The sequence below is a fragment of the Atheta coriaria genome, unplaced genomic scaffold, assembly GCF_025399875.1.
Source record: "Atheta coriaria isolate IRGN ID8LTWV9N9 unplaced genomic scaffold, Caltech_Dcor_3.1 hic_scaffold_6_pilon, whole genome shotgun sequence".
Taxonomy (NCBI): domain Eukaryota; kingdom Metazoa; phylum Arthropoda; class Insecta; order Coleoptera; family Staphylinidae; genus Dalotia; species Dalotia coriaria.
Window position 1 is genome coordinate 11,572,037 of NW_027045448.1, and position 13,841 is coordinate 11,585,877.

Genomic DNA, 13,841 nt, shown 5'->3' on the forward strand with positions numbered 1-13,841 from the left:
TTTGTTGAAGAAGGATGGAACATGTATTCGTGTTGATTCGTGTTGTAAAAGTCTAGGTTAGGCAGTTATAGGCCAAGCTAGACAAACCGTATGCAACTATAAACAAAAGGTGTATAAAGGTGGATGTCTGATGACAGTCTGATGATGAGTCGAATAAAACGTATACTTATACCTTTGTCAAGCAGAGGCGAGTTGAGCACACCACACCAGAGAAATTCATGTCAAATACGTAATGTTTTGTGTGAGTACGTTTCGACATTGTTTTGTTTAATTCAGTGTTGACATGAATAACGCATGTTTAGCATACGGAAGCGTGAACTTAATGCGGAACACGCTTTTTCGTCTCGTCATTGAGCGAATAGGAAATAGAAATCGACAGATTTCAGTATTATCAGTTATCCAAACGATTGTGTAAAGTAATATCTGGCGTGACTGTTATTCAGCTGTTGCGTGTCGTTGTTGTGGTGGTTCAAGTGAGTCATTTTAATAGGGGTTCAATAATGAAGGGTGGATCACGTGTTGACTCATTCAAATATAACCGTAATCCTGACAATTCAGTCGTTACAATGTTTGCCAGAAATTTATCATCTACTGGTGTTGTAACATAGGCAACTAGTTATACGCACGATTATACTCATTACGCTAGCAACAAATCAATGAAATGGATAGCATTTTGAAATATAACTCTTTCGTTATACAGTAGATGACGCTAGAAGCTCGATATTTACAATAATTTTATGCTTGTGAACTTTTCAGAAACTTGTTCTTTCATGTCAGCGGGTTGTTTATATCAAGTATAAAATAAGATAAAATTATCTGAATAGCATTTGATTAAATAACTCGAGTTGTCGTTCCCAGATGGCGCTAAAATGCTCTTTTTTAGTTTATTTTATTGTAAACACTCGCAATCAATGTTTATCGTTTTATTTACATTCAATACACTGTTTTAATGGTTCATAATTTAATAATCCCAATAATATTATATTAACCTATTAATATTTAACTAGATTATCTAATTTGATTCTTGTTTACCTTTACCAATTGATTAAATTGATTAATTTGATAAATTGGCGCTTTGGTATTTTGCACCTCTTCGGGTTTGATCCCATTTGTAATTTTGCCATCAACCAATTTGCCATTCATTGTGGTGTATGAGACCCTCTGGAGGCGGCCGTTTGGCTCGATGACATAGTACTCACCTGAGACCGCGGTCGCTACAGCTACATTCGGATTTCCACCCTGATAAAATAAAATGTTTTGCATAAATATTCCACTCTAATAAAAATAATTTTCAATTGGTTTTTTGCTTTGGTTTTCTAGATTGTTTATGTAAATTTATTGCTGCCAATTGAACATTTTATACATCGAATTAAGAAGTTGACTTACAGTCGACTGAGGAGTCTGGTACAATTGTTGTTTTTGTGCAAATTGTTGGGTTTGTGCAAGGTTTTGCTTTTGTCTTTGGAATTGCTGCTGCTGAGGTTGAACTCGTTGTCTTTGGAACTGTGGCTGTTGATTTTGTGGTCTTCTATTTGACTGCTGTCTGAATTGTTGCTTCTGGTTATTCCTTGGTAATTGTTGTAACTTTTCTGGAGCAGCTTGACCACGAGAGTTTTGCCTAAGTCGTTGTGCTTGAGGTTTGACAAATCTAGAAGGCGTAAACCCAGGCAGCTGTTGTCTAAATTGCTGTTGACGAATTTGCTCAGAAGCTCCTTGATCCACCGGGATCTGCCCATTTTCTTGTGGTGGAGGACCATAACCATTATCAGGTTGTTGAGGAGGTGCACCATATTCATTATCAGGTTGTGGTTGTGACTGTGGTGGGCCATACTCATTATCTGGTTGAGATTGTGGTGGTCCATACTCATTCGACGGATCTGGGAATGGTTGCTGCGGAGGAGGATAATCATAACCACCATTTGAACTTTCTCCAGGTGGACCACCTAATGGTGGATATTCTTCTGTTTGTTGAGGTTCTAGGGGTTCCGGTTGATTTTGATCAGGTGGTCCATAAGCATTATTAGGTTCCTGGGGTGTATCCGGAGGACCATACTCATTATTAGGAGGATATTGCGGTGGTTCAGTTTGTTCTGCTTCTGCAGGAGCAGGTGGACCATATTCACTTGGAGGCGCTTCCGAAGAAGGAGGCCCATAAACAGTATGAGGTACTCCTGCTTCCTGCCTAGCAGGAAGGATCAAACGTTGTCCCTCTGGTTTCCATCCACTGGGTTGATAAGGTGCAGAATCAACTGGAGCTTCCTCCTGACGTAAAAACAATGGTCTTGAGAATGGCCTTCCACGAATTGGCTTCTCACTCAGTGCGGCTGATATTGTCAGCAGAAAAAGAAACTTAATCATCTGGAACCCAATCGAAAGTACATCAATCAATAAATATATTGTATATTAATATTAATAACAACTCTCACCGTTGTCTTCATTGCGTTTCTCTTCCGTATTGTTTCAGGTGTTAAATGATCGAAGATAAATGTTCAACTGACGAATATTAATGGCGTCCGCTTTGTTTATATAGCCGAAGTGGGTCGTGTCCATTTAATACCGATTTTTATTCATCGCCGCCCCGCAAACAAACAAAATTTCAATTTCATTCCGTTATAGTTTTGGACGAAATGGAAAATTTATTAATATTCGTGGTACGCGCTCGGCGCGGTCGCGAACGTGCCCGGTTTTAATGCGTCGAAGAATGAGCCGGTAATTAATTTTCATTTCATTCGGTTTCGTTCGTTTATTGCGTTAGGTCAATTGATTTGTGACCATATCAGTAAGTTATAGATAGCAAAGGAATATTGATGGCCGCCGAAATTGATTGACCGACACGCGAATTGCAGAATTTCGGCCTGTTGCGTTGTGGGTATTCGTAAATTATGCAAATTTGCAATCGAATATCACGCACCTTTAACGCACAATCAGCCTTTACATTAGCATTTAACACACATGCGCATTGTACGAGTACTACTCAGTAAAAGAGGTTATGTAGATATCGTTTCGTTTTGCAGGTTATCGCATTAGAATGCATTAGAAGTTTATTTGGGTTTATTAGGCGGACGTGTGCGGTCCATCGGGCACGCCGAATTGTATTACGACAATTCGAAATTCATCGATTGACACAATCATGATGATTCCATTATTATTTAACCTATTGTTTCACGAGTGTATTGAATTAGTTTAATTTTGCATGACTAAAACGTTGTGCAATAATTAAATCACCATTTATTTTATACTGAATTGAGTACAAGTAATCAATGAAATACACTTTGTGTCGGAAAAGAAGCGCATTGAAAATGAAAAGAAAATGAAGGCCAGAAATTATGACGTGTAGCAGTTGTAATGAGTCTATTCAGGCACCATTCAGAAGTATCGCGTTCGTCCTTGCACATCATATTCTTTGATAGTATCATTTTACGCGTTTTTCTTCTCTTCTTTTGCTTGTATCATGAGTAGGCGTATATGCTTCAGACACAGGATATATTTTCTTATTTTCTATATATACCAAGTGTTTAAAGTAGTATAAAGTATTATTTTATTATAAAAATACAAAAAAAAATGTTTTAAAAAGTTTTTAGTTCTGAGTCTCGTTAGATTCTATGCAATTTAATATGGAAAAATCTATATATGCACTTTGCAATATTGGAATCATGAATCCTGATGCTGATGAAACCTTTTTATGTTTTCTAGGTTTTCTGAAGGTTGAAGTGCTGCCAGTCTGCGCTTGGCGATTTTCGTATTCACGTCGCGCTCGCCACGGCGAGCAAGATTCACGCGAAAACGCATGAAATCAATTGATGAGGAAATAAGATCACTTGTCGCATCTCAGAGGCATCATCTCGGCGAGATGGAGGGCTTTCATTAGACCCGGAGCATACGATAGCACGTCACTTAAGCGTATCAGTGTATGTAGTTACAAAATACACATATACACCTAGATATATTTTATATAAACTCAGTTAGGAATATTAGAAATGTAAGAAATACTCGTATTCTAGGTGAAATTTGTTTTTGAGCTGTGCTTGACATATTCTTATGAATATTTAAAAAGATAAATTATATTTCCGGAAAACAAAATGTTTTCTAAAAATACAACAGCATTAAATTGATATTTATTTTATTGGTTCAATGACTTTTTTTATTATTTTATGTTCTAATTATTGTTATTATTGTTTTTATTGATAAATGCAATTAGTTTCATTTCTCGTGTGCTTGCTTTGTTATTTTTTCTTTCGTAATTAATTGCTTTAGGGACTGTCAGCGAGTAATTAAAACATGCGAGTATGTCGCGCTTCCACTGCACTCGTTTCATCATCATCATCAATATTGCTGTTCCTTGGACCTAAATATAGTTTTCAGCAATACTGAGAGCAAACTGGAATGACGCGGTTGCTCAACTTTGACATTTAACAAATTAAGTTATTATCTGATTTTGTTACAGTTGTTACTTTTATTGAAATTTATTTTAAGAAAATGTAAAATTTTGTTATCTATTTTCTTTTGCAGCAGGTAAATATAAGTTTACAATCTATTTGATTATAAACTTAATTTTCTGTGTAGATGGCGTTTTTAGAAATGACTATAAATACGCAACTTTACATACATTTATTTTCAAAATAAAACTTTTTTTTATAAAAAGCTGGAAAATGTATGTTTTTGATTTTTCAATAACGAAATAATTAATCCATAGGTATGTTATTTGGGTAATAGGTATTACGATGAGTGTGTTTCGTAAACGAAAAACATGCGAATGACCATAAAACAGAAAATCAATCGTAAACCGCGCATAAACGCCTCCAACGCAAACAATTTGTGCACAATTCATTTGATCATTGTTTAAATTGGTTTATTTCGAGCTTTTTATTACGATCTGTTCGTTCACGTTTTCGAAAATGCGTAACACGAAAATAATCGAAACGTTTTCATTGTTTTTGACTCGAAAAAGTTTTAAAACTCGCAAATGTTTTATAAACAAACACTAAACTTGCCGTCTGCTTGCCTTTTTAATGCTATTTTTTGTGTTTTTTTTTCATGTACAACGTTAAAGAATAATATAAAAAAAGCATAAATCATACTTATGTATATCTGAAAGTAGAACTGTGTTTATTTGAAAAACCTTCAAGTAAAACCTAATAAAAAATGAAAGTTACGATCATTATGCTTATGCTGAAAATTTCTTTTCATATTTATCAATATTTCACTGTTTGGCATTGAGAAATGTTAAAAACTTAATCCTGGACAACATTTTTGACAGAAAATTATATGCAACCAACATTGCAGCAACAGCAGCATTAAAAGGTTACACTCCCCAGGTAAGAATTTAAATTTAACTTTCTTTTAACTATTATAGGCAAATGTTTGAGTAGTGTGTCGAAAATAGAGTTGGCGAATGAAATTAAATAATACATGAGAGTATCGCATGAATCAAAGTCGGCGGTCGGTCGGCGTAAAGCTGGAAAAGTCAGAGAAGGATTTACGACTTTCTTATCTTCATCCGCATCTCTGGCCAGCGTCGGCGAATAATGCACGGATTTCAGCTATGAATATAAATCTAAATCTGAATCTAAAACTTGTGTGCATTTGCTCTGGTATATTATAATTAGCGTGTTTATTGCACAACTGTGCATGCTATTTTCGCATTGCTTTAACAGACATAAAATATTTCACATTTTTAAAATTTTTCTTGCAATAAAATAATAAAAAATCACGATTACAAATCATAAGAGAATAAAAATTTGAGATTCGTATCATAATAATAATACTAACTACAATTTTATTTTAAAATGCAGCAGGATTGCGGTCGTTGGTGTTATGCCGGTAAAGTAGAAATCTAGATTGCACTGCACGTCCACTTGTATTGTTTTAATTTAATATTCCGCTTAATAAAACAAATAAAACTAATAATATTTGTGTGTTGTGATACAATGTTGTAAAAATTATCTCGCGAATTTGAATCGCACGTGTTTGCATAAAGCGCATTATTAAATGCAAGCGTTTGTTTGTACAGCCAAGTCCGACGTCGCTGTTTGTACGCGTTCGGCCTGCGTTCGGGTTGCGCTCGCGCTCAGCCCCGTGCGCTCAGGCAGCGCAATATTTATGCACTTTTCACATTTGCATTACGTGTGCGCCGGCATCATCATACGTTCTGTTTCGTCCGTAAGTGTTCAGTCGTGATCAGCAGTGAGTGTATGTGAATACAGTTTGTGCGCGCGCAAGCCGCCGGCGGCAACAACGCGGAGACGGCAAAGGCGGTTATGAAAAGCGGCACGGCCGTTGCGCGCCTGGACAGTGCGCCACCGCCGATCTCGTCGACGAGACATTCGCGCGCTTTTCGGCTGCAAGACGCGTGTTTAACGTATTCTCCGCGCAGACAAGTCAGTTACTCTCCGGAATCCACAAAAAAGATAAACACAAACCAAAACAAAACATTATCGCAATGTGGTATAGAAATTTATTAAATCACAGTTTGTAAGTTTTATTTGATTTCTACAAATTTTGACATTTTCGCACTGTACTAACAAGTGTGAAATCGTTGTGTAAGACTCACGTTTGTTTTTTGACTTTTCAACGGTATTTCTTCAACGCTGGGTTAAACTCTTCGCAGTTTTGGTAAGTTTTATGTTTGTTTATTATCATGCGATATGTGAATGTGAAAATGAATGAATGAAAACAAGAGATAAATTGTGATAGAATCGCGCACGTTTGATGGTCGTTGCGTTTCGGTTTTTTATTCCCCCGAAGTTTAATTACTCGCTGCGACGCCGAGGCACGATTGCGGCGCGTTGAGAGCACGGAGAGCACTTAGCCGCCCCCACAACTCAATCGCTTTTCGCACAATTGGAGAGAACAATTGCGGAATTGGGGATTGCGGAACAATTTTATTGCACTCTGATAAATTAAAACTACTGTCGATGAAAGAAACTTACGCAAAGTCTTCTAATTTATTTCAATGATTACATTTAATTACATTGTATACTGGCTGCAACACGTAAAAAATAAAAAAATGAATTTTATTGTTTATTATGTATAGCTTTTAAAAGTTAAATTTATTTTAATGATATTTGTTTGGAAAATATTTAATATTTAAGTATAAAATATTATTTATGACATCTGGTACAATGCTGTCGCAAATGTTTGCCCAGAGCGGTCCAAACGTGACATGATACTGTAACACCACTACCAAAATCACCGGCTGGATGTGTTTGTTTAGGTTTTAGGGCTCGTCCTTTGCATCGCATCAGGATGTCCTTGCTGTTTTTTTCGCTGCGCGCATCGCCGCAAAGGTAAACACAGGCGTACCTTATTTTTAACCGCTCTTTATAAAGAGAAAAACCGTCCAACGTTTTAGTAATTATGCACACTTTTATTTTACCTCATAAAAACACTTAAAATATAAAAACATTGCTGTTTTTATTAACTTAGGAATAAATTTAGGGCAGTAAGTAAATCAACTTAAATCTTAAACATTAAATTTAACTTTTTAGATTTATTTTTTGAATAATTCATCGGTGTATTTTCATTTTTTTGCCCGGAAGAAAAAAGTTTGTCAAAACTGTTAGAGTAGATTACGGAAAAGAAAAACCTAAACAAATCTGGTCCCTTTCAGTGTTTATTCTGTGAGTTAGAGTTAGGTCGCCGGATGGAAATTAAACCGGCGAAAATGCAAGCGTAAAAATTGCGAAAACCGAGCTGCTTGCATACAAAACGCGCGCGAAAAAACTCGATTCAGGTGAAATGCAAATTTGCAGTTTGAATATTCAGGTTTTTTTCGGCGAATTACAAGTCTCGTTACGCGTTTCGGTCTTAATTTTCGGCTTGTTGTCTTTTTTCATTTGTGCGTCGAGCTAAAGCTCGGTGTGCTTTATTAATTTAGATGGAAATGATTGTAAAAATGTACAATTTGAAGGGATATGGCTGCACAAAGGGCTTGAATTAAAACAAACAAACTGATTGCATCAAAGAGCGCAAACAATTCGCACTCAAAGTTAATTTGAGAACGAAGCATACTCAATCGCATTAATTTATTCCGATTTTTTGTAACATGAAGCTTTTGTTCATTAAATTTCAGTCTGTATCAAAATCTAGTTAAATATATTCATAAATAATTGGCTTATTTCATAAAAAATCATAATATTTCTTAATACCACTGAAGAAATCTTCTTAACAATGCTGAATTTAGCTAGTTATTGATTAATTAATCAAAAACTATTATTGATAACGACATAATTTTTGCAAAAATTGCTTTCTAATTAAATTATTTATTTATCTACTAAATTGCAAGTTATTTACACTATTTAACATTAAATTATAAACAAATTAAATTGAAATTAATTTAAATATAATAAAAAACATTTAAAATGCCTTTTAACTATTGATATAAAAATCTTATGGACAAAATATTAATGTGATTTGATGCAACAATTAATTAACAATAGATTATTTATCGTGCAAAATATACTCGTATCATAAACAAGTTACTGAACACAGCTTCAAAATAATTACATTTACCAACAATTCCACTAAATTTGCATGTTGCCACAATAGTTTTATAGCTTTTACCGCATATGAACTTTTCCTCCGACATTTTTACTTACCCGTACACCAGGACTAATTACGCGAAAATACTTTTCGTCGCTTTACAGCATTCTCGCGTGCTCGGACGCACTCAGACTTTTTCGCTTTCTCTACGAAAAGGGTGCTGCTTTTTTTCTTCCATAATTTTATTACGTAGACGTATGGTATACATAGGGTATTCACATCCACATTCCACTCGTATCGGATATATGCGTGCATCGAATACACACCACCGCCGAGTTGACATGACGTGACGGGACGTGACGTGATGTGGTGATGTGAAAAATTCCGCTTACAACGTGTAATTTGCGAGCACTTTTAATTACACCGAAATGGGCTAGCAATCAAAACATTACGTTTTATTACCGGCCATTAGCACTTTCATGAGTGCGCCATTGTTGGTGTGTATTTTTTTTGTTCTACCTCTCCTGCGTGTTGGCGGAATTAGCACACTTGTTCAGCACTACGCTGTGTCATATTGTGTATTTTTCGGTTTGGAATTTGATGTGTGTTTGAGCTTTAATTGTGTTGCTATTGATGATTATCGCGATAGGAAAACAAGTCGTATTATTTTATTCGATTCGAGTGAAATTTCGGTTTTTATTTCCTGTGATTTTAATCTGACAGACTATGAACATTGGGAAATTTTCTGGAAAACTACCGATAACGGTAGATATTTTTAGTATTTTTTCGGTTTAAAGTGGCTATGATGGTTGGAATTGGTTCAGTAAATGCAAAAATCTTTTGTTATAAACTGATGAGTTCTACATTCATGTACAGTTGACGTTGAAATAAAAACCAAACTGATTTTTCGGTCACGATGACAACTTTTATGCGTTTTACTAAAAATTCAAATGAAAAGGTTTTTTGTGCAATATCTATTTTAAAATTCAAGTGAATTGTATTTATTTTAGCCACAAATCAATACATCTCGTATTTATTAAAAATTTTATGAATTTTTATTTTTTTAACATTTAGAAGAAGAAAAAAAAATACAAAAAATGTGTTTTTGAACGCCTAACATTCGATTCAAAGTTCAATTTGATTTATGGTTAGTGTGAACCTTTCCCGCCTTAAAATTTTGCATTCAAAAAGTTGTAATTCTCTTGTTTCGTTTAGCATCCACGCATAAAAAGCGCTCCGAACGCTATTTGTCGAATCAAGTCGCGCATAAAATGGTCCCAGACCGCAAATCACGACGGGGCGCAGAGGGTTGCGCGGGTTGCGCTGTTTGCTGGGGCCGTGCGGCTCGTAAAAACGCCAATCCGTTCTCATTCCGCATCCGGTTTTTTTTTTCCGATTCAGACCTTGTCGAAAACGCGAAAACCTAATAAAACAAGCGACCACCGGACCAGGACGAATGTCGTACTTTCACTCGAGCGGTTAAGGGATAGCGATGCGTGCTGGCCGTGCCTCAATTCCGAACACTTAAAGCTTATTTATTTAGTGATTCGCTCGACTACACCAACCTGATGCGATGCGACGTTTGGGTACAAACCGGAAAAAACCAACCCCGCACACAAAACATCCGTTATTACCGGCTGTCCATCATTCCGGTACTCATTCTCATATTCCGGTTACATCAAATTTGACAATAAACGCAAAAAAATGATTTTCGGAAATTACTTACCACTAAAGTAATTAATAATTCACCATACCTACTTATATTTTATTTTATTTCGTGTTTGATGTTTTAAAAACGCATTCATAATGCAAATCGTATAGTCGGTAATCATGTGCTGGTGGTACTTCCCGTTTAAGCCACTCGAATGCGATTTTTAACTCGGCTTTGCGAATGAAAATAAAAAGGTGTGAAAAAATTGCCCAGCGAGCGCGTTTTACGACATTGTGTGCGCCATGAGGCTGAAGTCATATAGATTAAGTGAATAAAACGAACGTGCGCGCGACGCGCAAAGAAAACAAGGTGAAAAAGTGCAGAATAAAAGCGTGCGAGCATAAAGTCGCTCGGGAATATTAAAAATTTTCTCCTTGGTACGCTCGAAGTCATCTGCTCGTCTTCTCCGAGCTTATTTTTCACCCTGCGTGATGTTGTCTAGTTTTTTTGTTATCCGGCAGGGAGATCGTGTTAAAAAAGCGAATAAAGATGAAACGCTACCAGCGCGTCTTTGGTAGCTAGTATCTCGGATATCTCTATCGATGATAAAGATATCCAAGGTGAAAATAAATATTTTTATAGAAATCGCGATGTAATGAAAATATTTTTCGTTTATTTTTTTATTTTTTGTCGTGGAATCGTTGAAAACGTTGAGTGATTAATTTTACCTTCCCTAAATGTCGTTTTTGTGGCGTACGCCACACTTGTTTTAGTTAATGAATGCATTTAGTGCTAGCGTATAAACGCGCGCATTAATTACTCTCGCGGTTGGCAGCCATGTGACCGCAGGATATTCTAAATTAAATTCTCTTGAGTGCACGCATTTCAAACAAAACAAACATTTTGATGTTGACTTGATAACTGCAGCAATTTGTTCGCCAATTATTATTAAAATGATAAAATGCCATTGATAATTAACTTGCTAGGTTTCTTTTTGTTTTGTTTTGGATTTCTAGTAAATAGAAACAACTTCCAAATGTGAAACTTTGTCTAAAGTATGCATTCGTTGCCGAAACTTTGGAAACTTGTGCGCTTCGAACGAAAATAATTTGTAAACTTTGTGCTCTATTCGTCGCATCTTGTAACTTTCCAAAAAGCCCTCTCACCCTCTCATGAGAACGATGACATTTAAGTGCATCGCGCGAATACTTTCCGAACAATCTCGACGAGCACCGCGAACCATTTCCGTAATCTCCTCGGTTTGGGAATCGCGAATCGCTGAGGGAATGCGCGTATTAAGTGCGACTTGCGACTCGGACATTTTTGCGGTGGTAAAAGGACACGAAAAGGACTTTGGTTCTTGTCCGCGAGGCAAGGACAAGAAAACGCAATTACATTCATTTCATTCCTTCGCTTTTCCGCACAAAGAACACGAGACAATTCAATTTTATGCGAAAGAATTAAAATGTTTTGCAAAAAATGTTTAGAAAAAATGCCTCGCAGGTTGTTTCGGGATGGGTTTATGCTCAAAGTGAGCAGATACTTAGACTAATGCACGTGCCCAGAAAAAACCCTGAAAGGTCTTGTAGATTTTAATAAGTGGACAAAAATGTAAAACAAATGCCGGAGGAAATTACGACATTTTTTTGGTTTTTCAATTTGTGAGTAATTTTTTTAGAGTTGATGCGTTAATAATGTTCCGTGCTTTAATCCACTTCTTATTTAGCATATTTTCAGGTAATTACACTGAAAAGCGCTGTCAAAATGAGCAAAAACCTGAATAAAACACACATTTCCCGAATATCAAGCAAAATAATTAATATTAATAATGTATTTTGGAGATGTAATTGCGTACATAATTATTTATCATTATTTTTAGTTATTAAATTATTCCTGGTTATAAATAATAAATATTAATTACGCAATGTTGCAAAAAATTTAGATTTTTAGATTTATCGCGCGTGAATAAATATTTTTGAATATTTTAATAGATCTTTTATATAAACGTTTATAAAAATGACATTTTTGGCGTTTTTTCCGGAATGTAAAGTACCGGTGCACACGCGTACGAGCATGAAATTAAATTTCGGCAGAGATGATTAGGCGCGCGATGCACGCATGGCAACCATAACCGGCACAATATATATTAATATTATCCGCATATATATCTATGATTTACGCGCCCAACCGCAACGGCGACACGCGCCCGCAAAATATTTGCCAATATGCGCCGAAATTGTTGTGGAAAAAATGTGCGAACGACGCATGATTATCGTGCGCACTCGGGCGTCGCTTATTCCAGTCAATATGAATAATAAATAAAATATTAAATGCATTTTTTCGTTTTATCTATCAGCCAAATATTTTCCTATTCGTATATTTACACAACAAAGTGCATAAAACACAATATTTATGTCTGGAGAAACAAAAATGATGAAAAAATATTTTTTATTCAATTATAATTAAATATTCAAATATCCAGTATTATTTATTGCTAGAGTTTAATCATGCAAATTTATATCCGTCGATTTTGTGCAGGTTTTCTCTTTGAATATGTTAATGTTGATTTTCTTGTTCTGTTTTTCGATTTGAATTACAAATTTATCATCGGAGCGATTCTGCAATACGGTTTGATAAGGTAATTCGACTCGTTTATGATTCTGCGGTAATAACTCCGCTTTTATCCTATAGTTTGCAGTCAAGCCGACTCATCGAATTCCCGTAATTAAATTTTTATGCCGTGCGTTCGATACGTAAACACATTGCTCACTTTTCCATCGTAAAAGCGTCCGTCTCTCGCTCGGACACACACACACACGCTGTGCGTGGCAACTAATAGTTGATAATTGAAGCCCATCTTGTTTCCCCATTTGTGCCACATAAACATCAATAAAACGCGCGTTCTCGAAATAAATTTCGTGCCGGCAGTGACTTCGAATTCGCGTCTTGAAATGCAAAACTTTACGATGCTCGTAAACATTCTGTTTCTTCACAACAACTAATGCTGTCGTGCGTTCATCTGCAGAGCATTTCTGAGTAAAATCGTACGTGTTTTCCTTTTTGTGGTTGAAGGTTTTCAAAGCACTCCTTTTATAATTTTGTTGGCGGTGGTCGTTTATGCGCTGTGCGCTTTTTGTGGTCAAATTTAGGGCCGGTTTATCTTGCACGCATGAAAACTCGGCCGGAAAATGACCATCGTTATTCGTGCGCTGTATTGGTGAGCGCTAAAGAGTGTTCTGCGAGATGGCGAAATGATGAAATGTCGTTTTTGATGGACGACTGTATTTCGCCGCTGGGATCGCTCGCGCGTGCTTTTTGCGCATTTAGGCTTTTTATGTATGCGGGACGTTAGATCGCGATTAATGAGCACGAGGCTTTAGTTTCTTTTTATAGTGTGGCGGTGTTTAAGGAGCGTAAATGCGGCGTCTTTAATTACGCCAGCGCAAATGGGAATATCTTTCGCGGAAAAACATTCAGATTGATCGGTTTATGCTCCTTTTATTTCTTTTAATGTCTGGAATAACAAGATGCTGATATGCATTGAGTTTCTTTGTTGGAGATAACACTACCGGCAACTAAATTCACTTGCAGAACTTGTAACTATTAAATTAAAAGATTCTGAACAGATTCAAAGCTTTGTCGTAAAACTCTTTGGGAGTGTAGCCAGATGCGTTTTTTTCTCTTTTTAAACTTTGTGCTCGTAAACTAT

General features: G+C 36.1%; 2 protein-coding genes and 1 long non-coding RNA gene across 5 annotated transcripts in view; 2 read left to right on the forward strand and 1 right to left on the reverse strand.

Moving 5' to 3' along the window:
• The first annotated feature begins 108 nt into the window (after positions 1-108).
• Positions 109-4,203, forward strand: LOC135794593 (uncharacterized). Its single transcript, XR_010548920.1, has 2 exons — positions 109-241; positions 3,694-4,203. It is a non-coding gene; the product is annotated as an uncharacterized lncRNA (long non-coding RNA).
• Positions 1,009-2,488, reverse strand: LOC135794389 (basic salivary proline-rich protein 1-like). Its single transcript, XM_065305656.1, has 3 exons — positions 2,427-2,488; positions 1,387-2,358; positions 1,009-1,239 (listed from the first exon to the last, which is right to left on the reverse strand). The coding sequence occupies exons 1-3, from the start codon at positions 2,436-2,438 to the stop codon at positions 1,009-1,011; spliced, it is 1,215 nt and encodes a 404-aa protein (XP_065161728.1). The 5' UTR covers positions 2,439-2,488.
• A 1,944-nt stretch (positions 4,204-6,147) lies between the features above and the next one.
• SPR (Sex peptide receptor) overlaps positions 6,148-13,841 on the forward strand; it is a 68,699-nt gene continuing 61,005 nt past the window's right edge. For 2 of the 3 annotated variants that reach the window (XM_065305305.1, XM_065305308.1), the window contains exon 1: positions 6,150-6,612. The gene's annotated coding sequence lies outside the window, so the exon portion shown is untranslated. Of the gene's footprint in view, positions 6,613-13,841 lie in introns of all 3 variants that reach the window. The other variant, XM_065305306.1, reaches the window with a different exon arrangement.